This window comes from Arachis stenosperma, chromosome 5 (genome assembly GCF_014773155.1).
Source record: "Arachis stenosperma cultivar V10309 chromosome 5, arast.V10309.gnm1.PFL2, whole genome shotgun sequence".
Taxonomy (NCBI): domain Eukaryota; kingdom Viridiplantae; phylum Streptophyta; class Magnoliopsida; order Fabales; family Fabaceae; genus Arachis; species Arachis stenosperma.
Window position 1 is genome coordinate 5,606,312 of NC_080381.1, and position 24,504 is coordinate 5,630,815.

General features: G+C 31.4%; 1 protein-coding gene across 1 annotated transcript; it reads left to right on the plus strand.

Moving 5' to 3' along the window:
- Positions 1 to 13,968: 13,968 nt before the first annotated feature.
- On the plus strand, positions 13,969 to 23,826 carry LOC130981917 (E3 ubiquitin-protein ligase BOI-like). Its single transcript, XM_057905678.1, has 3 exons — positions 13,969 to 14,251; positions 22,675 to 23,034; positions 23,126 to 23,826. Exons 1-3 carry the CDS (start codon positions 13,997 to 13,999, stop codon positions 23,660 to 23,662), a joined length of 1,152 nt encoding a protein of 383 aa, XP_057761661.1. The 5' UTR covers positions 13,969 to 13,996; the 3' UTR covers positions 23,663 to 23,826.
- Positions 23,827 to 24,504: the final 678 nt, after the last annotated feature.

The following is a 24,504-nucleotide window of genomic DNA, read 5'->3' on the forward strand; positions in this document are numbered from 1 at the left end:
TATCGATTTATTTTTATATATAAAATATACTATAAATAAAGCAAGTTTCATTAATTTTACTTAAAAAACAAGACTTTTTTAATGTATAGTTAATATTATTTAATAATGGAAATAGATTATTAGAACCATTAGCTAGTGTAGTAACATGGCATTCAAGAAACAAGAATCTATTGAGTCAGTTATGGTTTGTTAGTGATTCTTGTAGCAATTCTTTAGTCCTATATAAGCACCATAATAGTTAGGCATAAGCAGGCTTTTGTATTCTACAATTCAGTGATAATTCCAATCACTTTCTTCTTTCTTTAGCAAATTTTTTTTTTCTGCTTTTGTTCATACTCTTGCTGCAACTATTCTGTTAATACCAATTAACTTTTTTATTATAAAATTATTGCTTTTTGACCCTCACTTTTTGGATAGTTTAGTATTAAAATTTAGTGTGTACTGTGTAGGACTTAAAATTTAGAGTTTAGAAATTAAGATTTAAAACAAAAGTATAATCTTAAAAAAAATTGATATTGACTGAAAAATAATTAATTTTCTAGCTAAACTCTTTTACTTGAGATGAATTCATTATATACATGTGTAATATTTGAATTTCTTTATGTATAATTATTAGCTTTTTTTTTATAAATAATGGAATAATAGAAGTTGGGTAACTTAAATATTACTATGATAATACATTGTATCTACATGCATCGCTCATCTTTAAAGTTTTGATTAATTGTATTAACCCTTTTTGTGCCTTAATTGTATTAACCCTATTTTTATGTTTTTATTTATTTATTTTTAAAACAAATATATGTATGTGAATAAGTTTTATGGTTATTGTTCCTACCCTGACCCAACGGTATGGCCCAGGTCCAAATACACCAAAAGGCCCAATCCAAAGATTGGCCTTCGTTATTCACCGACCTCTTTAGAAGAGGTCGGACTCAACACAGACTTCTTTCCAAAGAAGTCGGGTTCAAGAGATAGCTGGCAGATAACACTTATTCAAATAAGTAACTGCCCCTAAAATCTCTCTAACCACTTCTAGAAGCCATATCCCAACAATTCCTAGATAAAAGGGACGGTTATCCACCTAAAAAGGTGGCACTACTCCAACGGTGGTTATTGGATCACCACTATAAATACCCTGACACCCCTTAGGTATCTCTAAGTTCCAATACATTCTAAACCTGCTTAACCCCATGCTGACTTAGGCATCGGAGTGTCTTTGCAGGTACCACCCCCATCTCTTGGAACACACAACTCGGAGGCGGCTCCCAGACGTAAACCAAGTCGGAGACCACACTCCTCCAGCGCTTGGGCCTCAAACAAGTCCAACCACCGTCCGGTTCTAGGTAAGCCCCGGAACATTGGCGCCGTTGCCGGGGACCTGGAGCTCAACTCTTGATAATGGCGGATGATCAACAACATAGTCAGACAACCACTCGACATGAATAAGATGCAAGCATGTTAAAAAGAAGCTGGAATACAGTTTCTATGGATACCAGAAATCCCGTAAAAACTTCTCCCAATGGGCAGAGGATATCAAATAGGGATGATGATTCTACTTCTACAGTTAAATTGGATTAAAAGAGAAGAAAGCACCGTCCCAAGGCCATTGTAGAAAGCAAACCAAGATGAATTCGAAAGCCAATTGAATAAAAGAATTTTCAATTCAGAAAATTCAATTGGCAAAAGAAGTTACTTGAAAAAAAAAAATGAACTCGAAAGCCAATTGAATAAAAGAATTTTCAATTCAGAAAATTCAATTGGCAAAAGAAGTTACGTGAAGAAAAAAAAAAGAGGAAAAGGGAACGTGACTAATCCCAACCTCTTCGTGAAATAGGATGGACAATGACATCTGTGCCAACTTACAATCTCGGAAAAATCCATAATACCCACTCATGAAATGGAACAGTTGCATGTTCCAAATACACAACATCAGCCAATTTGAACGCAACCCAATCCGACAACGGAGTGATGAATCCAGTTTTTTCTTCAGTGGATTCACCTGTCAATTACAACAGTGAATAACACAAAGAATTCTCATGGTACATCTTTCGTTGGTTGCTCAAAAATTACATCACTGCAAATGAATATGGAAAGAAATATTCCTGTGGTGGAATTTGATGTTGTTTGCACACCAATAAAGATGGATGTCTTCCAGGAAGAAAACTGGAATCCGATCCAAAGAAAAAAGAAAGTCGGGGTGACAAAGGCCCAGTCTTCATTGGAGGGAATGATGGTCAGACTTTTCTTCAAAGGTCGGATGAGCCGGGAGCTCACAAAGAAAATCCGACCTCTTTTAGAGAGCTCACGAATAAAAGTCCGACCTCTTTTAAAGGTCGGACTTTACAATAAGGTCGGATGAGTTGGGAGCTCACCAAAGAAAATCCGACCTCTTTTAGAGAGCTCACGAATAAAAGTCCGACCCCTTTTAAAGGTCAGACTTTACAATAAGGTCGGATGAGTTGGGAGCTCACCAAAGAAAGTCCGACCTCTTTTAGAGAGCTCACGAAGAAAAGTCCGACCTCTTTTAAAGGTCAGACTTTACAATAAGGTCGGATGAGTTGGGAGCTCACCAAAGAAAATCCGACCTCTTTTAGAGAGCTCATGAAGAAAGTCCGACCTCTTTTAAAGGTTAGACTCTACAATGAGGTCTAAAACCTCATTGCTCAGAAGAATCCGACCTCTTTAGATCCGACAAAGAAAAAATCCGACCTCATTTTGGAGTCTGTAAAAAATCTGACCTCTTTTACGATCAACTCTACAATGAGGTCAAAAACCTCGAAGAATATCAGAAAGAGGTTCCGACTTCTTTTAAAGATCAGAGTCTACAATGAGGTCGAAAACCTCCAAGCTTAGAAAGAAAGTCCGACCTCTTTCTGAGCTTAGAAAGAAAAATCCGACCTCTTCTAAAGATCCAAGCTTATGAAGATAATTTGACCTCCTCTGAGGATTCAAGTCTACAAACAAAAATCCGACTTCCTTTAAGAGCTTACAAAGAAAAGTCCGACTTCTCTCTTGAGGTACAACTTCGAGAACCAGATCCCAAGCATAAATGGCCATGAGAAGGTCATACGAAGAAATTTCTTAACTGACAACCTCGTCTTGATCCAAAATGACATCGGACCAAAAGCGGACGAAGAAAAGCCAACACCAAAATGAAAAGATCCAACAAAGTCACTTAAGACTTGAAAAAGAACTACTACAACATACTCAACTTACTCGAAAACAATCTACCTAGATTGTGCCATGTTTACAACAAAAGGGATACTACAGCTAGAAAGTGCACCTTACTCCTTAATGCACACTTTTTCTGACTTGAAGTGATGAGATCCAAAGTGGCGTAAGAAGTTATAAATGCAAATCGTGGTCCGACCTCATTAAGCCACTTGTACTAAATTAAACTGGCAAGGGGCAAAGCCTAAAACGAATTGCACAAATAACTTAAGGACAACGTGATCATAATCAAACATCAACACGGAGAGGATGTAAACCCGACGTCACAACAATTTGTTTAAAACAAATTGAGAAAGGATGGCGATTTATAAGAATGCCTCCTCAAGCCAAGAGATAAGTATCCGACCTTACTAAGTTGACACAACAAGTATAAAACAAGTTATCCGACCTCCCAAAAAGAGAGTCCAAAATAACTTGTAAAAGTCACATAGCAACAAATAGTAAGATTCAAGAATGGCATGACTGAATACTCGAGTCCGACTTTATGAAGCTCGACCTCGAGTAGGGGCACTGGCTTATCATGAAAGCTAAGTCCAAAATTATTAAAAACTAAAGACAACATCCTACAATGATGCTAGAGCACGAAAGAAGAACGTGACCCCCTTCCAGAAACCTGAGAGCAAACTCAGATAAGGAAAGAGCTCTTGAGACAAAGGATGGCTACGAGATTCGCCGCAAAAGACCTCATCTTGATAAGAAAAAATATCAGGCTACTGAGTTCGGGCGAATGAAAGCTGGCAACAAAAAGGATAGGACCCTACAAGATTACTAAGATCTTAGGAAAAGGTTATTACAAGGTGACCGACTTAAACAGCACCGAGCTACCAAGGTCGTGGCATGCTTGCAACATGAAAAGGTACTATAGCTAAAAGCGAACTCTACTCCCTAATGTACTCTTTTTCCAACTTCATGATTTTTTCCCAAAAATTAAAGGATTTTTTCTGAAGAAGGATTTTTAACGAGGCATCATAGTAGAGACTAAGGGATCATAGATAGTGAAAAACCCTTAGTAGCAGTAAAAGTACCTTCGCAAATAAATAAAGATCTTTTATCTCTTATAAATTCCTTCTCGTTTTTCTTTCTTTCTACGAAACGCGCCGACTTAAGCTCGACAAAGCGTGAAAATCCCATGAACCGACCTAGATGGTCGTCAGGATAAAACGACGAGGTACAAGTCGGTGTAAAGATGTTATAAAAGTCGATCGTAATAAACTCGGAAATTATCTGACTTACAAGTCGGAAAAACCGAGAAAAAAGGAAACGCATCGCAAAAATAACCTAAATCATAAGAGCTCAATAAATCAAAAATTGAGTACAAGGAATACCAAAAAGAGATCAGAAAACCTATTGAAAGCACTAAGGCAAAAGGCTGTCCCGAGTTGTTAAGGAAAACTTAACTTAAAGAAAGGGACAGTCAGCCAAGAAAAAGGTTTTTCCAAAACAAAGATCAAAAAGGTTTTTTCTAAGATTACTGAAATCTTAGAAAAAGGGCTACTACGAAGTGTCTAACTTCGAGGGTGAAAAACTACCCAGGTCGCAACACACCTCCAACATAAGGAGATACAACAATTCCTTATGAAAATTGATTTTCTACAATTAACACACACCAATTGAAGCTCGATAAACCGCGAAAGTCACGGGCCGATCATATAAAAATCGCCTGGATGAAGCGACGAAGAACCAATTGGTGGAAAGAAGTTACATATGCGAATTGGAAAGAAAACACCTCGAAACAGCTCGGGCCAAACGGGTTGAAAAAGTTGTGTTTAGAACAAATCGCAAAAGTAACTCAACTAAATATGCCCCTTAAGGCATAAATACGATCTAACAACTCGATCCACACGGATAACAAATGGATCGTACAAAATCTCAAGCCCACAATCTCATCTCTACAAGTTCTAAAAATAAACGACCTAGTCGTATAAAATGGAACACTTTCACAAAAACAAGTTGTTCCAAGAAAACTCGTTCTAGCATTCACAACAACATAAGGATAACTTGGATTAAACGAGTTATGCCAGTCAACCATATTTTCAACGAAATTGTGTCAAGCACAAGTCGTGTCTATCTAAAAGCAAAGCTTTAAAAGTGATTTGTATCAAAATGAATCACTTCAAACGACTCGTATAGAAATGAGTTAAAAAGGAAGGATTGTAAACGTTTTTGAACAAAATTGAAACGTAAAAACTATCCTCCAAAACAACTTGGATAAAACAAGTTGTATCATACACAAGGACGACAACCTTGTAAAAACTAGAAAGGGGAGGGAATAAGCATATAATCCCTTCACCTATGGCGCCAATTTATGCTCGACAAAGCGCAAAAATCACGAGCTGGCCTTTTCAATGGTCGCTCGGATAAAGCGACGAGGTATAAATTGGTGTCCAATGGTTATAATACGGCTTGATGATTTAAAACAACTCAAGCCCATGAGTTGAACAAAATCGAGTAAAAAATAACCATATGATCTAAGTAATTTGTATCAAAATAAATTGCGCAAAACAACTTGATATATAACGAGTTGTGCTTCAAAAAAGTGACTTGTATAAAAACAAGTCATCTAGAAAACTCAGAATGAATGAGTTCAACAAAAAAAAAAAAAAGGTTTCATTCGAAAATCCTTTCTGCTTGATTGCTCGAGTCCGACTTCATAAAGCTCGACCTCGAGCAGGGGCATAATGGATAAAGCAACGAAGTCTGATGGTTATAAAGATGATCTGATAGTTTAAAAGGACTCAAAATAAACAATTTGTACTTGAAACAAGTTGTGAAGTCCTAAAAAACAGCTCGAATTTAAATGAGTTGTACAAAATTAGGATAAGAAATGTTTTCTGGTTAAGCACGATGTGCTAAAACCAGTCATACAAAGCCTATAAGCCTTAAATAACTCAGAAAGAACGAGTTGTACCAATCAGTCTTAGAAAAAAGACTTGGCCAAAAACAAGTCGTTTAAAGAGGGAAAAGTATTTATAGCACGCCAGGGGCATAAGGGTAAATTGACGCGATCATTAAAGAAACGCGCTGTTACCAATGTAACTGCTCCCACGTGTAAATGCGAAAACCCCAACAGACGCGACATTTGATTAGACTTGGCGTTAAGAAATTTAAAATCACGTCAGTTTTAAAAGTCACGTCAGCTACAGACCAAGTTCAATACTCGAATCCAACTCATAAGCAAAAGAGATTGGACTCGAGTAGGGGCACTGTTCCTACCCTGACCCAACGGTATGGCCCAGGTCCAAATACACCAAAAGGCCCAATCCAAAGATTGGCCTTCGTTATTCACCGACCTCTTTAGAAGAGGTCGGACTCAACACAGACTTCTTTCCAAAGAAGTCGGGTTCAAGAGATAGCTGGCAGATAACACTTATTCAAATAAGTAACTGCCCCTAAAATCTCTCTAACCACTTCTAGAAGCCATATCCCAACAATCCCTAGATAAAAGGGACGGTTATCCACCTAAAAAGGTGGCACTACTCCAACGGTGGTTATTGGATCACCACTATAAATACCCTGACACCCCTCAGGTATCTCTAAATTCCAATACATTCTAAACCTGCTTAACCCCATGCTGACTTAGGCATCGGAGTGTCTTTGCAGGTACCACCCCCATCTCTTGGAACACACAACTCGGAGGCGGCTCCCAGACGTAAACCAAGTCGGAGACCACACTCCTCCAGCGCTTGGGCCTCAAACAAGTCCAACCACCGTCCGGTTCTAGGTAAGCCCCGGAACAGTTATATATGTTAATATGTATGTTATGAGTTATCCAATGAATAATCCATGGATGTTCTACGTAGGTCCTATATTGATTTAAGTTATAATTATTTTCACGAAAATGACATGAAATTGGAAACGAACAAGGTTTATGTTAGCTACTAAAAAATTATTGAAACATAGCCCTACCTTTATTATTGGCTTCTTCTCATGATGACCGTCCAACACCGACAATGCAAAAAGAAAAGGATATTATCGGCATTTCAACTTTGTTTTTCTCTCTCATATTTCTCATTTTTTTAGAGTGCTCTAGGAACTCTCTAGTACTACTTGCTTTATTGCTTCAATTTACTTTGTGTTTCTATAAATAATGGCATACAATATTGTTATATATAGTCACGATTAACGATTTTATAGTAAATTATTTGACGATTATAGCAATGGTACCATGATATCATTTGGAGACAAAAAATAAAATTGATTGTTATTATATTATGTTTTATTTTAGATGTATGATTTTATTGTTGTTAGACTAAGTTTCTGTTTTTTTTTTGTCTGAATTTTTTTTAAAGGTTTTGTTATTTTTTATGACAATGTCGAAAACATACATAACTGTCATAAATTGGTTTTGTTTCTTCCTTTTTAGGTCGAGTTTGTACCGAACCATTTTGAAAAACAAATATGTTTGTCTCTTGATTGTAAAAGTTAGAGTCAAAATAGGAAAAAATCAAGAAAATTGAGTATACTTCATTTTGAGAGCCTCCTCCTCCAACTTTGCCAAAGTTAATTAACACGATAGAACTTGGAAGGAATGGATTGCCATTTTTACGTATCATGAATAAATGAAATTAGATTTGTATTTAAAAAGTTCTAATGGTCGAAAATTTTAGGATTCTTAAAATTGCGAGTATAACTGAAAGAATTTGTTTTTTTAATTTTTTTATTAAAGTCTTTTATATATATTTTTTATAGAGTTGAATCGCAACTCTTTTGTTAAAAACAGAATTATGGAAGCGAATTTGATGGGTTGAAAGTCAAAATCTTAAAGTCATTATTTATATTTGAATATAACACTTATTAAACTATAAAGTCTAAAAGTAATTTTAAATAAATAAAATTACCGTTATATAAATTATTTAATGTAAAATAGTTTAATTTATAATTATAATTGATATATGTATTTTTCATAAATAGATTAAGAAATTAATAATTTTCTAACACTAATAAATTAGTATTTTTATTTATAAAATATTTAGAATATTGATAAATTTATTCATAATAAAATTAATATTTGAATATTTTTGTGACCCAAATAAAAAATTATTTTTTATAGTGCAAAACTAATCTTATTTATTTATAAAAAATTTTATAAGTAAAAATAGTAGTTGATTTTATAGAAGTGTATGTGAGAATATTATTGGATTTGTTGACTACAAGTGCATTGTTAGAAATGGAGGAATTTAGGTAGTATTTGTTTTGAGGTATTGGGACGAAAATTGGGAGACTTGGATTCAGTATTATGTTTATTGGTCCAGAGACTAATACTAAAATTTTAATTTCTATCTCTAAAATTTTAATATTTCAGTACCTCTAAAAAGTGGGTACATATAGGAAAATAAAATTTTTTGAGACAGAGATTGAAAATTTAATAATATTTTATATCTAAAATATCCTTATTTCAATTAATTCTAATTTTATCTTTTTGTTCAAATTAAATTAAAATTTCATTCTTATTTCCATCTTTATCTCTTATTTTACACTAAATACAATCTTAAAACTTATTTTAGTTTTTGTCTCTTCGTCTTAATTTCTTAGTCTCTGTCTCTTTTTCAAATATTACTTTAGCTTTGATTTGGAAGTGTGATATTAAAAAATTATATTATATTGAATATAGTTTTGAGAATTGGATTGAGTCAAAATTAGACAAGTTTAGTTTAAGAAAAAAGAATAGTTATTAAGAATCGGTAGAAAAACGAAAAAATGGTTTTAAAAAAAGAACTAATTGAATTTATTTAATATTTTTATAATTAATCGTTGATTTAAAATAATAAAAGATTATTTTAAAAAAGTATATATTTCATATATAATAAAAATAAATATTATTTTAATTTCTATAATTTGAGATCAAAATTGAAATCGTTCATAATATTTTTTTAAATGGTCATCAACGTCATATTTAATATTAAAATATTTTTTAAATATAATAACTTTTTAAATGAGAAAAGTTCTTCTTGTTTTATTTTAGTTGCAGCATTCTTCTCTCATTCTCTCCATGGTTACCATTACCAACAATATCATACTTTAAATCTTTTAAATTCAACCTAAATAACAACAAAAAGCTTCTCCTTTAAATTCAATAATAAAGAAAAATAGGGTAACAAAACAAAACAAGGACATTGGTGGTGGCAAAACCTAAACCCTAACAGCGTGGAGGACGCCAATGAAAGAAAAGGAGGAAGAAGTTGCCGAGAGAAAGAGATGAAGCTGCTGGGGACTTCTAAGTTGCTGTCATTGCTATTGCTATAACTTTTACTGTCACCAACCAGAAAAAAAAGGAGAAGAGAAAGGAGAAGAGAGAAAGGTAGAAAAAATTACTATGATAATACATTGTATCTACATACATTGCTCATATTTAAAATTATAATTAATTATATCAATCTTCTTTGTGCCTTAATTTTAAGGTTGGTTTGCTAAAGTAGGTGAAGAAGTTACACATATCAAATAAAATAGGGAGTAAATAATTATTTCTAGCCATAAAAGATCTGAATGTTGACAAAAATAATCACCAAAAATTTAAACTAACTTTGTATTCATCAGAATTTAGCTTTGTTTGACAATTCTAACCAAATATTAATTTTGGAGTGACGCTATTAATTATATTCCAATATAAAAATAATTCAGTTAATTAACAAAAATTTGTGAAATGAAATAAATATTTGTTTAATAAATCTATCTTTGTCTTACCAAATCACACAAAAAACTAAGAACCTAATTTGGACTGCATTGAGAAATTTTCACAAATATTTAATGTGCATGTTAATACTAAGACGGTCTACTATTACTAATTATACATCGCTCATCTTTAAAATTATGATTAATTGTATCAACTCTCTTTGTGCCTTAATTTTAAGATTGGTTTGCTAAAATAGGTGAATAAGTTACATATATCAAATAAAATGGGGAATAAATAATTATTTCTAATTATAAAAGATCTGACACTGATAAAATTAACTATTAAAAATTTAAACTAATTTTGTAATCATCAAAATTTGGTTCTGTTTGACAATTTTAACCAAACATTAATTTTGGAATGATGCCGTTAGTTATATTCTAATACAAAATTAAATCATTTAATTAACAAAATTTTGTGAAATGAAATAAATATTAGTTTAACAAATTCATCTTTATTTTACCAAATCACACAAAAAACTAAGAACCTAATTTGGAATGCATTGAGACATTTTCACAAACGGTTAATGTGCATGTTGTTGAATTTACAGCAAAATTTTGACTTCTAATCGATACAAAGTAATATGAAATTCAACACTATTTACAATAATGTACTCACTATATATTTCGTAAAGAGAAAAAATAATATGAAAGATTTATTCTAACTAATTCTATAAGATGACGTAAATAAGGATATTGTTATTGTTATTCAATTATAATTCTAGAGACGTATATATAGTATCTCTATGCTATAACTTCAACGAATAAGAATAAAATTCTCCGACAAAAAACTCCTTACTAAACATTTTGAGTTCTCTCTTATTAAAACTCATTTATTTTACTTCCTAAAATTACTTTTATCCTTCCTTTATTAACCTAGCTTTGAATTTTGTACCATCTGACTTAGTAGGATCTTCTTTTCTTTTATACACCTATTTACAATCAATTGTAGTCTTTTCCACGGACAATAGACCACCTCCCATGTCTTGTTCTTATGAAGAGATTGCATCTCTTCTTCTAATTCGACCAACCAACTTTCTCTATCTTTGTATTTGATAGCAAGTTTAAAGGTGACCAGCTCATCATCCTCCACCGAGAGTGCATAATCAACCAAGTTTACTTGCCCATAATGTCTTAGAGGCTTGTCTAACCCGAATTTTTGAACGAATTTATAATTTCTCTTTGGCCTAGTGGATGCCAAAGAATCCTGCTGCTGCTATTGACTATTGTAATGCATGTGCATTTTCTCGCTGAATCTCCTCATGATCAAGTTCATCCTCCGCATCATCGAGTAGTATTAGGATGTTCCATCTGAACATCATTAGAATCTATTTATTGGTATTTAGACTCTATCTCCACCACTTGAGTATTTGAAGTTTTTCCAACATCACCATCATCTAGCATCGTATTTTTAGACAAAGCTACCATAGATCGTTCATCAAAGGTAACATCCCTGCTAATTATAAACTTAGAATGATTTACGCTATAAGAAAGATACCCTTGAACTCCTCTTGGATACTCCAAAAAGATTGTCTTTTTAGCTCTATCATCAAGCTTACTATCTTTGATATGATAATAGGCTGTGCATCCAAAAACTCTGAATTTTTCGTAATATGCATGTTCTCCTGACCACATCATATAAAGTGTGTCTCCATCTAGAGAAGAATGTGAGAATCGGTTCACTATGTAGCAAGCTGTAGCAATCGACTCCGTCCACCACTCTCTGCCTTACCCAAAATTAGAGCGCATACACCGTGCCTTCTCAAGTAGCGTATGATTCAGTCGTTCAGCGACTCCATTCTGTTGTGGTGTTTCTCTAACTATCCAGTGTCTCACAATGCCCTCTCGATCACAGAACTCCTTGAAAGCTCCATCCGTGTACTCTGTGCTATTATCTGATGGTAGAGTTTTCAGCTTCCTACCTGTTTGGTTTTCAACCATTGCTCTCCATCGTTTAAAAGTGTCGAATACCTCATTCTTATGCTTGAGGAAGTAAACCCAAATATACCTGGAATAATCATCAACAAAAGTAATAAAATACATGGAATCACCATTGGAAGTAACTTTAGACGGGCTCTAAACATCAGTATGCACGTAGTCTAGCAACCCTCTGCTTTTGTGCTTGCTTGTAAAAAACTTCACCTTGTATGCCTTTCCATACACGCAATGCTCACAAAATTTCATTTGTGGTTTTTTTCATATTCTTCAACAAACTTTATCCACAAAGTAATGATAGACTTTTCTCTCACATATGTCTAAGCCACATGTGCCATATTCTTATACAATTTGTTTGATCTCTACTTCCACCGATTCCAATTGCTAACTCACATGTGACTATTGTCCCCGAAAGAGAATAAAGATTATCATGACAAACTCCCTTCATCACTACCAAAGAACCACAAACAACTTTTAGTATCCCATTTTTCGCAACTATTTTGCAACCATTTTTTTCCAACAAACCTATGGAGATAAGATTTTTTCTCAAGTCTGGAATATGTCTGACATCCTTTACGGTTCTTACTATTTCATCATGCATCTTGATTCTTATAGTACCCAACCCCATAGTTTTACAAGCATGATCATTTTCTGTTAAAACTGTGCCACCATTTACGCTTTGATAGGTAGTAAACCACTTCTTATTTGGGTACATATGTTGAGATGCTCCTAAATCAAGAATTCACTTATCGAAGATTTCATAAGATTGTTCTGTCATAGAGTAACAAGCCTCTTCATCATTTGAGACGTAGCTTGCTTCTTGCTTTTCTTCGGGTTGTCATTGTTCTATTTTTTAAAAGTTATCTTTTTATTTGGACAATTTGCTTTGAAATGTCCAGGCTCCCACATTTAAAGCATGTTCTCTCCACGTGAGGTCTAGATTTTGGCCTAAACTTTCTACGCTTATTACCTTTTCCTCTTTCATTAGTCCTTCCTCTAGCCGCAAACAATCCTTGTGCTTGATCATTATACTCTCTTCCATTTGGAGATGACATTACACTTGTAAGAACTTTACGTAGATCATCTGCTAAAAGTGATGCTCTCGTCTCATCTATGGTTAGAGTGTCACCCACCAGCATCAATGTCTGCACCAGATTTTCATAGGACTTCGGTAATGAAAGAAACAATGAGTGCCTGATCCTCATCATCAACCTTCACATCTATATCTTTTAAGTTTGATATAATCCTATCAAACTTATTGATATATTCTTGGATTGAGGTACCTTCTTCCATCTTGCATGTATATAATTTGGATTTTAAGTAGATCATATTAATTAGAGTCTTTGTCATGAAGTTACTCTCTAACTTTGCTCAAACGCCTGCTGTAATTGCTTCTTCATTTACCAAAAAAGCAACATCCATCTCAAGACATAAAATTATTACAGCCTGTGACTCAAGATCTAATTCTTCCCAATCTTCATCTTTTATTTTCTCCAGCTTTTTCTCTTTTCCTACCAGTGCCTTGTGTAATTTTTGTGATATAAGCAGATTTTTCATCTGCATCCTCCAATAAGAAAAATTATTTTTTCCATTAAATTTTTTCATTTCATATTTGCCTACTTTTACATTACCACTAGTAGAAGCTATTATATTCAAAATTGAATTTTATCACGCAAATCATGAATAATATAACGTTAGCTCTGATACCAATTGTTGAGTCTATTGCGAAATTTTTACTTCTAATAGATAAAAAGTAATGTGAAATTAAACACTACTCACAATAATGCACTCGCTATATATTTTGTAAAGCGAAAAAATAATATGAAAGATTTCTTCTAACTAACTCTATAAGATGATGTGAATAAGGATATTGTTATTGTCGTTCGATTACAATTCTAAAGATGTATATATAGTATCTCCATGCTATAACTTCAACGAATAAGAATAAAATTCTTCGACAAAAAACTTCTTTACTAAACATTTTAAGTTCTCTCCTATTAAAACTCATTTATTTTATTTCCTAAATTTACTCTTATCTTTCATTTATTCTCACACATGTTAATACTAAGACGAAGAACTATTACTAAACCTATAAACAATATGTCTCTTGAAAGAATCATAGCGACTGACCTCAACCTTGACGCTATCTTTCGGTAATATTCTGATGATATTCTTTCAAATTTTTCTAGAAACATATCCGAAAATGAAGTCCGCGTTGTCAAGACGAATGCGGAACATGCTACTGGAGAGGGACGACTCGGTGATGAGGCTCTCGTGGATCGACTTCTGCTTGTCGAACTTGTCAACAGGAGGGGGGCTCAGTGTGCGACACAAGGAGAGTTGCCGGCGGCGACGGAAGTGGAGGGAGGGGGCGGAGAAAGGAGTGAGTTATGCGGTGGTGGAGGATGATTGGATGAGGGTGAGTTATTTATTTCATTTCACAAATTTTTTTAATTAAATAATTTTTTTTATATTAGAATATATGATATTTAACTAACAGCATCACTTCAAAATTAATATTTAGTTAGAGTTGTGAAACGAAACTAAATTTTAATAATTACTAATTTAGTGCAATTTTTTTATGGTCAATTTTATTAATATCCAAATTTTTCATAATAAAAAATATAATTATTTACTCCTAGAACGGAAAAGGATTTAAAATACGTATCAAAATTAAATAAATGGAGGCATGGCAAGTAGGAGGGAGGGGGTCAATAAGGGAACAAACAATTAGAATCATGCATTATTACTCTTTTCATGAGAATTTATTTGAAAAAAATGGACTAGAGGGTTAAAATTATACATATTAATTAAATTAGTTTTTAAATTTTTCATTCAATTAAATTGTAATTGTTTTTGTTAGGAATAAACTTATCTTTTTATTAATAGAAAACCATTAAAAAATTAATGTTAAGAACGATTTAAAAAAATTAAGAACGATTTTGATTTTGATTTTAAATTTTAGAAATTAAAATAGTATTTATTTTTATGAATATTTTATAAATTTAATTTTAATATATTGTCAATATAAAATAATTTACATATATATTTAATTACATAATATTATATTATTAAAAATAATTATTTTTTATATTAATCATATCATCAAAAATTGATTTCAATTAGATAATTATTAAAAATATTTTATATTATTAATAAATTAAAATTAAAATTATATTTTATTCTATCTAATTGAACTTCACTTGTAATTTTATTTTAACCTTTTAGTTTTAACTTCTTCCGTATAAATCCGATTCACTTTTCAAAAGTTTGAACATAGAAAAACTTAGGGTGCATTTAATTTTTATTTTTATTTTTATTTTTAATAATTTTTATTTTTTAAATTTTATAAAAAATAGAAACAATAAAAATAATAAAAAATTTTTTTATTTTTTATAAAAATTAAAAAATAAAAACAAAAAATAAAAATACAAACTAAACGTACTCGCTATTAGCTTCTCGAACAAAATAATACTATTTCTAATAACCCGCTGAGAAAGACATCAGTTATATGTATCATGAGATTATTGAAAAATACTGGAAATTAGTTTTGCGTGATTCAAATAACAGTTAATTATTGCGTGGCATAATGAAATAAACTGAAGAAAAGTCATTGATTGATTTGTTTGTCTCAAGCACGTGATAATAACTAGATTTCACTGGTCATTTGGGTGCATTTCAGTATTTCACCTTTTCAATTTGTTAGGTTTAATTTATTTTCTGCTCGTCTCTATTATCCTTTTTTCCCAAATAAAAAAGGCCCACTTGCTTTTACAACATGAGGGAGTGTTTGATTTATAGTTCAATGACATAAATATGATTTATGTTTTAAAATACAATAATAATGTAAGTCCTAAATTTACATTTTATTTCAAACATATTTTAATATATTTTTATAAATTTAATTTTGATATATTGCTAATATAAAATATAATTTTATACGTATTTTTAATTATATAATGTTATTATTTTTTATATCGACAACATAAATAATTATCCAAAAAAATAGTTATGATTGTACAATTATATAACACATTTTACATTGTGAATGTATTAAAATTAAATTTTATTTTTATTATGATATATATTGTTTCTTATTTTTCAAAACTAATCACAAATCAAATGATGGTAGATAGCTAGCTATTAGACATGGTTCTATAGTCTAGATATATATAATATAATCCCTATTCACATTATGGACTAGTATGCTTATTTCTAGATGGCACTATGGAAACACGTAACGTAACTTGGAGGGTTTATTTCCCATGAATTTGATTTAAATCATAATAGAAACAATGGAAAGCCAATAAATTTAATGTACAATATATACAATAGAAGAAAATTAAAATTAACATTAAATAATAATTAAGTTAATTAATTTTTAATAATTTTTAATTTAAAATTTAAAATAAATAAAAATTTACAACAGTTATATACACCACAAAAACGACCTCCCACTTTACCATGTTATGTGACTTGTTGACTTGTTGTGTGTTTTAGTATCGTTTTAAAGATGTGTGGTTCGGGCCCTTCCCAATTCAATTTAAATGAGTTATTTGAAAGTCTATATGTGCTGGTAAACCTTTTGGTCTTTTACTATATTAAGCTGATGACTAACCTCTCAATTTATTAGTTTGATATCAAACCTAACCATAATATGTCCCAGAATTTATGAGTTAGTTTTATAAATAGTTTTGTTGGGAACTAATTTTTTTACCTAATATTAATCAGTCAATAAAATAATAGATAAACAAATTGAAAAATTTAAATGATTATTTTAGGAAAAAAATAAATATCCCAACAACACGCTCTTCTATCTCACTATCTATTATCGAAAGTTATTCACTTCTTTTTCCCATGAACTTAAGATCGAGTAATTTCTAAGCACCTACAAATCAAATATCATCACTAAAAACTTATTTGAAATGTTAACCATTAGAATTCATTCAAAAATTAATTTTTTTATTTTAAAATAATTAAAAATAAATAATTTGAATTATTTTAAAAATTTTAATTTTAATTTTTTCTTTATTTGTAAATCAAACTAAAAAGATTTTTAAATTTACTCTCACATTTTTTAAATTTAAATTATATTCTAATAATATATTAGAGTAATTTCAAATCATGAAATTGAGTTTTAAATAAAAATTAATTCTTTTCTTATATTAAATAGTTTCTAAACAACCTCTTAAATATTTTATATTTTTAATTAATTAAGAAGTAAAACGTCAAGAGTTTGGCATTGATTTTAATTCTCAGAAACAAAAATCAAAGGAGCGAATAAAGTTAGATAAGTTTAAAATTCTTTTATTCGTTCCAATTCCTCCAAAGAATGCCAACCCATATATTATGGCATGTCCATTTTCCAATGCATTTCATTATTGATTCACAACCTTATTATCAATCTTCACCTCACCTTATTACCTTATATATATATCTACATGGTCCCCATAATAAACCCACGATCACGATACACAAACCTACTTTAAGAGAGAGTAGTGTGAACAAAAATCTATCTAACCATCTATCAATTTGAGGCTAATGAGGGGAGTCCATCGTTCTTTTGTTTCTAAGTGAGGACACATACATGGCCATATAATTAAAAGCAAAAAATGGGTCATGGGTCATACCTCGTGCTCTTATCTCACTAGTTATAATAATGAAAACTAGTTTAACTTAGCCTTATAGCCTACCTCATTGCTTGCTTGCTACACCCATCACATACAATTCAATATTCACAACTTGGAAAGCTCTATTTCTTTTGATTGATATAAGATTTCAAAATTTAAGAATGTTGTTATTATTATTTTTTCTCCTATTGAACTAAGAGTTTAATTCTAATGCATTGATTTTGTAAAGCGTTTTACACAGACGTGCAGTTACATCCACCTTTTTGAATGACCATTCATGTGGTTAATATAAAAGATAGTTATATTTACTAATATTGTGTTATGTAATTGAATGCAGTGTAAAAATATTTTATACCGATAATACATCAAAATTAAATCCGTTGAAGGAATAATATATTATTCCATAAAAAAAATTAGTATTTATTATTTGAAAGTCATATAAAAATAGTAAATTGTCAATATTTTTTAAAACATATATTAAATATATTTTAAAATTATATAAATATTTGTCTATAATTTCTTTCTATCGAACTTTACACTATAACTAACATAAAAAAAAAAAGTTGTATGTATGTGTAGCACTTGAATAATATTGAAAAGAGATAGAGAAGAAGACACCAAAAATTGGTTTAAAAAGTTAAAATGGTAGGGTTTGTATGGTAGTCGTTGTTGGCAATAGTAGGAGTCGCTTTCTCTTGTACGTACGTATTGGCTCCTGAATTAATATTCTTTGTTTCTTAATTACATGTGACATAATTTGTTTGTTCACCAAGAAACATTGAAAAGTTGAGAGATGATAACAAAAGAAATTTAAGATGATGGCTAATTCTATATACATGCCTTATATATGCTCGATCATGTCAAACAAATTAAAAGCTTTCATGGGCCTCTCAATTCTAATTTCAATCTCATCATGGACGGAGGACGGTGAATATATATTAAATCAAAGTTGAATAACGCCGACAATAATTATATTAACGAAACCCATCACCATATAGGTCTATTTAGTGCAACTTGACTAATTAAATTTATATTAATTATTTGAGACTAGCAATGTTGGACTACTACCCACCCAATAAAGCGTTAACAACTGTACGTCGTTAATTTTATATGTAAGATTATTATTACTTGATGAGGATTATTCTGTTTATATATAATAACATGATTATTTCATATTTTGATTACTTTTATGCATCAGATTAATTATGAAAGAGCTTGCCGTGTAGCTTACTACCTAGTTTCCATTTTATTTTAATACTTTAGTTTGTATCTTTATCACACTATACTTTGATTTGTTTGTCATTACTTGGAAATCATCATCAATTCCCACACACTTCACGTTGTTTTTGTTATTGTAATAGTAATTAATATACGTTACTCCCTCAAACGGTTTGAACTACTGCCAAATACATGCATTATATTCCTGACCTTAGTTTATTTGGTTTCTTAATTAGGCATGCATAATTATTAGACCCCAGAAATTGAACTTGCTGATATACAAATTGAAATTACTCAAACGTGTTAATGTCTCAAGTGTGAAGTGTGTATAAAGTTAATCCCATATAAAAAAAAACAAGAAAAAGTAAAGAATTTATAAGACGAGAGACCATTAATTTACTATAAATTAATCATTCTACCAATCTAAATTGATTTTCTATGTTTCACATTAAAATCCTGTAAACACAATCAAGATATTAATAAAGAGAGTTATTTGAAATGGTGGTGGATGGTAGGGGGAAAAGTGGGAAGTGTGATATATGAAATAGAAATGTCGTATTATAGGCAGGTTGATGCATGAAAATAAATAATTAAAGGGACCACACTGCGCTGCAAGGGAAGCATGGTGGTTCTTGTGACTGCCATTATCATCATATTCATGCAGCTCCTCCTGGCCCTGCCTCACCCCTCATAAATAATCGCCAACCTTCCCAATTCACAACAATCCCATTAATAATTCCATACCTATACGTATTCTATTCCATCTTCCAAATTCTCTCAATTAATACACTTGCAAACTATTCTTCTTATTCTAATAACCTTACATGCTAGCTAGCTAGGTAGATAAATCTCTCGCCTATTATAATTATCTAGTGCATGGTTAATAAAAGGGTCAAATATATTTTGTCTTTAAAATTTATTAAAATTTTTTAAAATATTCATAAATTTTATTTTGTTTCAATTTTGTCCGTAAAATTTTTTATTTATATCAAATATATTCCTAGCAACTACTAATTCACTAATAATGTATGACAATTATATCTAGTTTGATTATGTTAAAAATTATTCTTGTAAAATTATTATTAAATTAGTCCTAATTTTTTTTAAAAAAATTAGTCCATCAAAAATATATTTATCCAATAATTTTAGAATTTTTAGGACAAAACTAAAACAAATAATATACTTTATCCTAAACAAAACTATATCTACTAATACTCATAGATTTAATTTGCCGTGCAGGGCTGCAATTATAATTAATTAATAATTGTTTAACTATGTTTACTAATTAATTAGTATACAATATGCCGACCCTACTGCTGGAGGGACCTGCTAGACAAAAGCAAATTTCGTGATGCCATTCTTCGAAGCACTCTCTTTCACATTTTTTTTCTCTCTTTTGGTTTTGGTGGCTTCTCTCTTTCTTTGTCACCATTCTCCCAATTAAAGATAATAGCAGCTGGTAGAAGTTCTTGAATTTTAGGTAACTTCACCGAATACCGGCTTCATTTTTTTTCCCTTTTTTTTTTCACTCGTTAAACTTTAATAATATATACATATATATATATATATATATATCTATAACAAAGTTACAGCTACCGTACGGAACATATTGAAATAAGGATCGACTATATATTTATATTTATAATTAAATTTATAAATAATATAATTTATATTTTGTAATCAAATTTTATAAATGATATAATTAATTATATTTATATTTACAATTAAAATATAAATAAACATATAAAAATATAGTGACAATTAATTTTTGGTGCTTATAAAATTTTAGTTACACACTTAATTATACCCCCACAAAACATTTTAGTTATTTGACTGTAAAACATTTAATTATTTTAATAGTTAAATATTTTATTTAAAATATATAAAATTATCTGTTTAAATATACATAAATATGAGCTTTCTTATTATATTTTACCATATAATTCATCAAAACTTATATTATATATATTAATTTTAGTATGTCTATGTTATTGTCATTATAGTAATTATATATGATGTTTCAAAAAGTGTTAGTTATTAAAATTATTAAAATAACATTTTTTTATTATTTGGCAACGGTTTTTTAAAAAGTGTTACTAAAAAAATATTACTAAAATATATAAAAAATATTACTTTAAATTTAACAATATTTGTATAAATACCATAACCACTGTAATATTATAATAACCATATAAACATACTCTGTATATATAGGGAGAGAGCGAGAGATATATATCCTAGTAAACATAAATGATGTTGATTTGGTTGACACAGGATGATGTTTGAAAGCATATTGTAAACAGATTTGAAAAGGGAGAACTATATTGGCAGGCTCCAAATCAATCCTTAATTTGAATAATGAATATGAAAAGGAAAAGAATCTGGAACAACTCTAGATCGGCCAAGAATGAATCGGAACAACTTAATTAATTATAAATATAATAATTAATTTTATTTATTTATGATTTAAAATATTAATTATTAAATATTTCACCACATTTAAATTAGCAGGAAATACGTTTAATATCATTGCAACGTGAAGTACGGAAATCGATTCAATTAGCTTCCGTCTCTTCACTCTCAATCTCTCTCCAAATACCTAAAACATGATAAATTAGAAAACAGATTCAAAACTATCTAATTTACAAAGAAAAGAAACATCATAATACCTAGTATAAGCACTATCTATGTAGAAGTTTTGGATTCACCCAAAAATATTTGACTGATTTTTTGTTGAAACCATCTTGATTTCCTAGCATTATTGATATGAAAAAAGAAGTAAACTAAAAATAACATGCTAATTAAGCTAAGGTAGATGTAGTCAATTTTGTTGCAGCTATTTCTTTTATAGATAACGAATGTCAGGTTTGAAAGTTTCTTGTGCGTTAGTTATTAATTAATTATATGGGGTTAAGTTTTGCTCCGTTAGTTTTGGCTATTTGAAATCCTTTCCGATAAGCAAAAAGCTGTTACTATTAAGGAGAGAAATAATGAACATATATGGCTGTATATATTCGCGTAATATCCAATTAGATCGGAGATATTTTGGTATGCTTTGTTCATCGCTAAGGTTAATAGTTAAGATAATTGACACACAGCTGTTAGGTTTGAACATTCTCAAACCTAATAAAGAATTCAACGTAGCGTTACCACCATTATTGACACTGGTTTTAAGGTTCAAGCATCGTAATATAATTAACAACCTAAATATTACAATATCAATCTATAGTAAAAACGCCGATAATAAGCTACTAATCTTTGTCAAAGTTTTTTAGTGATATGAATTTTAATTTCAAAGTGAACGTAATTATTATACACAAATTGAATTTGTGTTTTGGTTGGATAGATTCAATTAACGGATTCCTCCTTTTCTTATAACAAGCCTAATAATAATATGAGTTGTTTTTTCAATGAACAATGTTTGATAAAACGTTTTATCAACATTTTTTTGTCATGCAAACATCATTGGATTAAGACGGCATGAAACTTCAATTTGATTTATATAAAAGTAAGGCAACCAGCAGAGGCATGTATATATATGTCAAAGGGAAAAGCATAATATGTATTCACATTTTCTTTTAATGAAAATTATAAGCGTACGTGTATATATATATATAAGGTTGGGGTTTTTAAATAAAATAAATTAATTGTAGTAATTTATATGAAAGGAGTTGGCATTAATAGGAAAGGAAAAAATAACTGCACATAAAAATAACTGCATCTGAGTTTGTATCAAAGTTGAATTGTTTTGAGGTGTAGTATAGAAAAGGGTGGCGCGGGTGGCATGGCATGGATCCATTGAGGCAATTATTTAATAATTAAGAGTGAAGGGAAGGAAAAAGGCTAATTAAGGTGGGTGTGGTAGGGGCAAATTGGGAAGAAAAAGATAATGTGCCTTAGCTTGAGCTGCCTACTGCGTCGCCTCTCATGTACGTTACGTTGCTAAATAAGAGACTCACTCCCTTTCTTCATTTTCATTTTCATTTTGTGATAGATGGCTGTTCAAGCTCAATACCCATCCAATCTTCTCCTTCTCAACACCAACAACAGTAATAATAACGATGACTATTCTTCTGCCTTACAACCACCTCATCAACTCTCCCGTAAGAGACCAAGACAAACAACCCCAATTCCAATTCCAAATAATCTCATGAATCAATTCAATCCTCCTCCTCCTCCTCCTCAACAACAACAGCAGCATCAAAATCAAAATGTAGTCTCCACTGGCCTACGCTTATCCTTCTCTTCTCAACAAAGACTACAATGGCAGCAGACTTCTTCTCTATTATCCCAACAATTAGCAGACCAAATCAAACAACAGAGACACGAAATTGATCAATTCCTACAAGCACAGGTACCTATCATATTCCTATCTAGCTATCACTTTTTTCCAATTTCAATATCATCTTTCGTTTCGTCTTATTAAAGTTGAACATCTTCTATAGGGAGAGCAATTGCGCCGTTCATTGGCGGATAAGAGACACAACCATTTCCGCGCACTCATAACCGCCGCCGAGGACACATTAGCGCGACGCTTGAGGGATAAAGAAACAGAGGTTCAAAAAGCCACGCGCCGCAACGCTGAGTTAGAGGCACGCGCCGCGCATCTTACAGCCGAGGCTCAGCTTTGGCAGGCCAAGGCAAAAGCGCAGGAAGCCACCGCCGCTTCCTTGCAGGCGCAGCTCCACCACGCCATCATGAATGCCGCCTGCGGAGGCGGAGCCGGTGCTGCAGGTACGGCGGATGACGCCGCCACGGGGGTAATGTCGTGCGCGGAGGACGCAGAGTCGGCCTACGTTGACCCGGAGCGAGTGGCGGCGGCGGCAGGTCCAAGGTGCCGCGGGTGCGAGAGGCGCGTAGCGACGGTGGTGATGCTGCCGTGTCGACACCTTTGCGTTTGCGGCGAATGCGAGATGCATTTCCGTGCTTGCCCCGTTTGCCTCACCGTTAAAAATTCAACCGTTGAGGTTTATCTTTCTTAATCCCAATTTCATAGGGTTTCGTTCGTTGAACAAAAAAAATAGTAAAAAGAAAAAATTTAATTTAATTTTTTGTACATGACGGTCTTCTGTGACTCGAGATAGTTTTTTTTTTCAAATTTTAAAATTATAATATAATATTACTCTTCCCGTGTAGAATTACCTTATTACCTCTGGTAATTGTAAATGGCCAAATAGCTATAGTGGCATTTTTCTTCTCTTTTTTTTTTTAAATTTTCTTAAATTTCATTAAACTGATATTGGGTATATACTTGATTTGGGGTAATCTTGGTGCATAATGTTGAGAAGCTTCTCGTTAATGTGGAGCATCCATATCCATATAGATGCTTTGATGGGTGAGGCATTAAGTTATGCTTAATTTCTAGGCATTATTTATTGTATTTCTGCATACTTTGTTTACAACTGTCAAAAGAAAATACTAGTTTTATTTTAATACGTGATTCTTTGAAATTATATATAAATATCACATTCAGATTCCACTCCAAGCACCATGGTTGATGCTACTAGCCAATTTGTTTATTTGTTTCTTTTTTGGTGGGAACGAATTGATTTTGGAACACACTACTGTCCACATTCCAAGCAACCCACTATAGGGTGGGGAATAGTGATGTGCACATAGTTTCAAGGAAAGCATTAATTTGTTAATTGTTATCAAGGCTATTTGGGTTTCCTTTCTTAGGGAAATTCTTCATACTTTGGGAACATTTTTTTTTTGGTGACTACTTTGGGAACATTTAATATATGCTTTCGTAGCTTTTATTTTATAGTATTCGTAAAATATGTGAAAATTGAGAATGTTGATCATGCCAATACTTTTTTCTTTT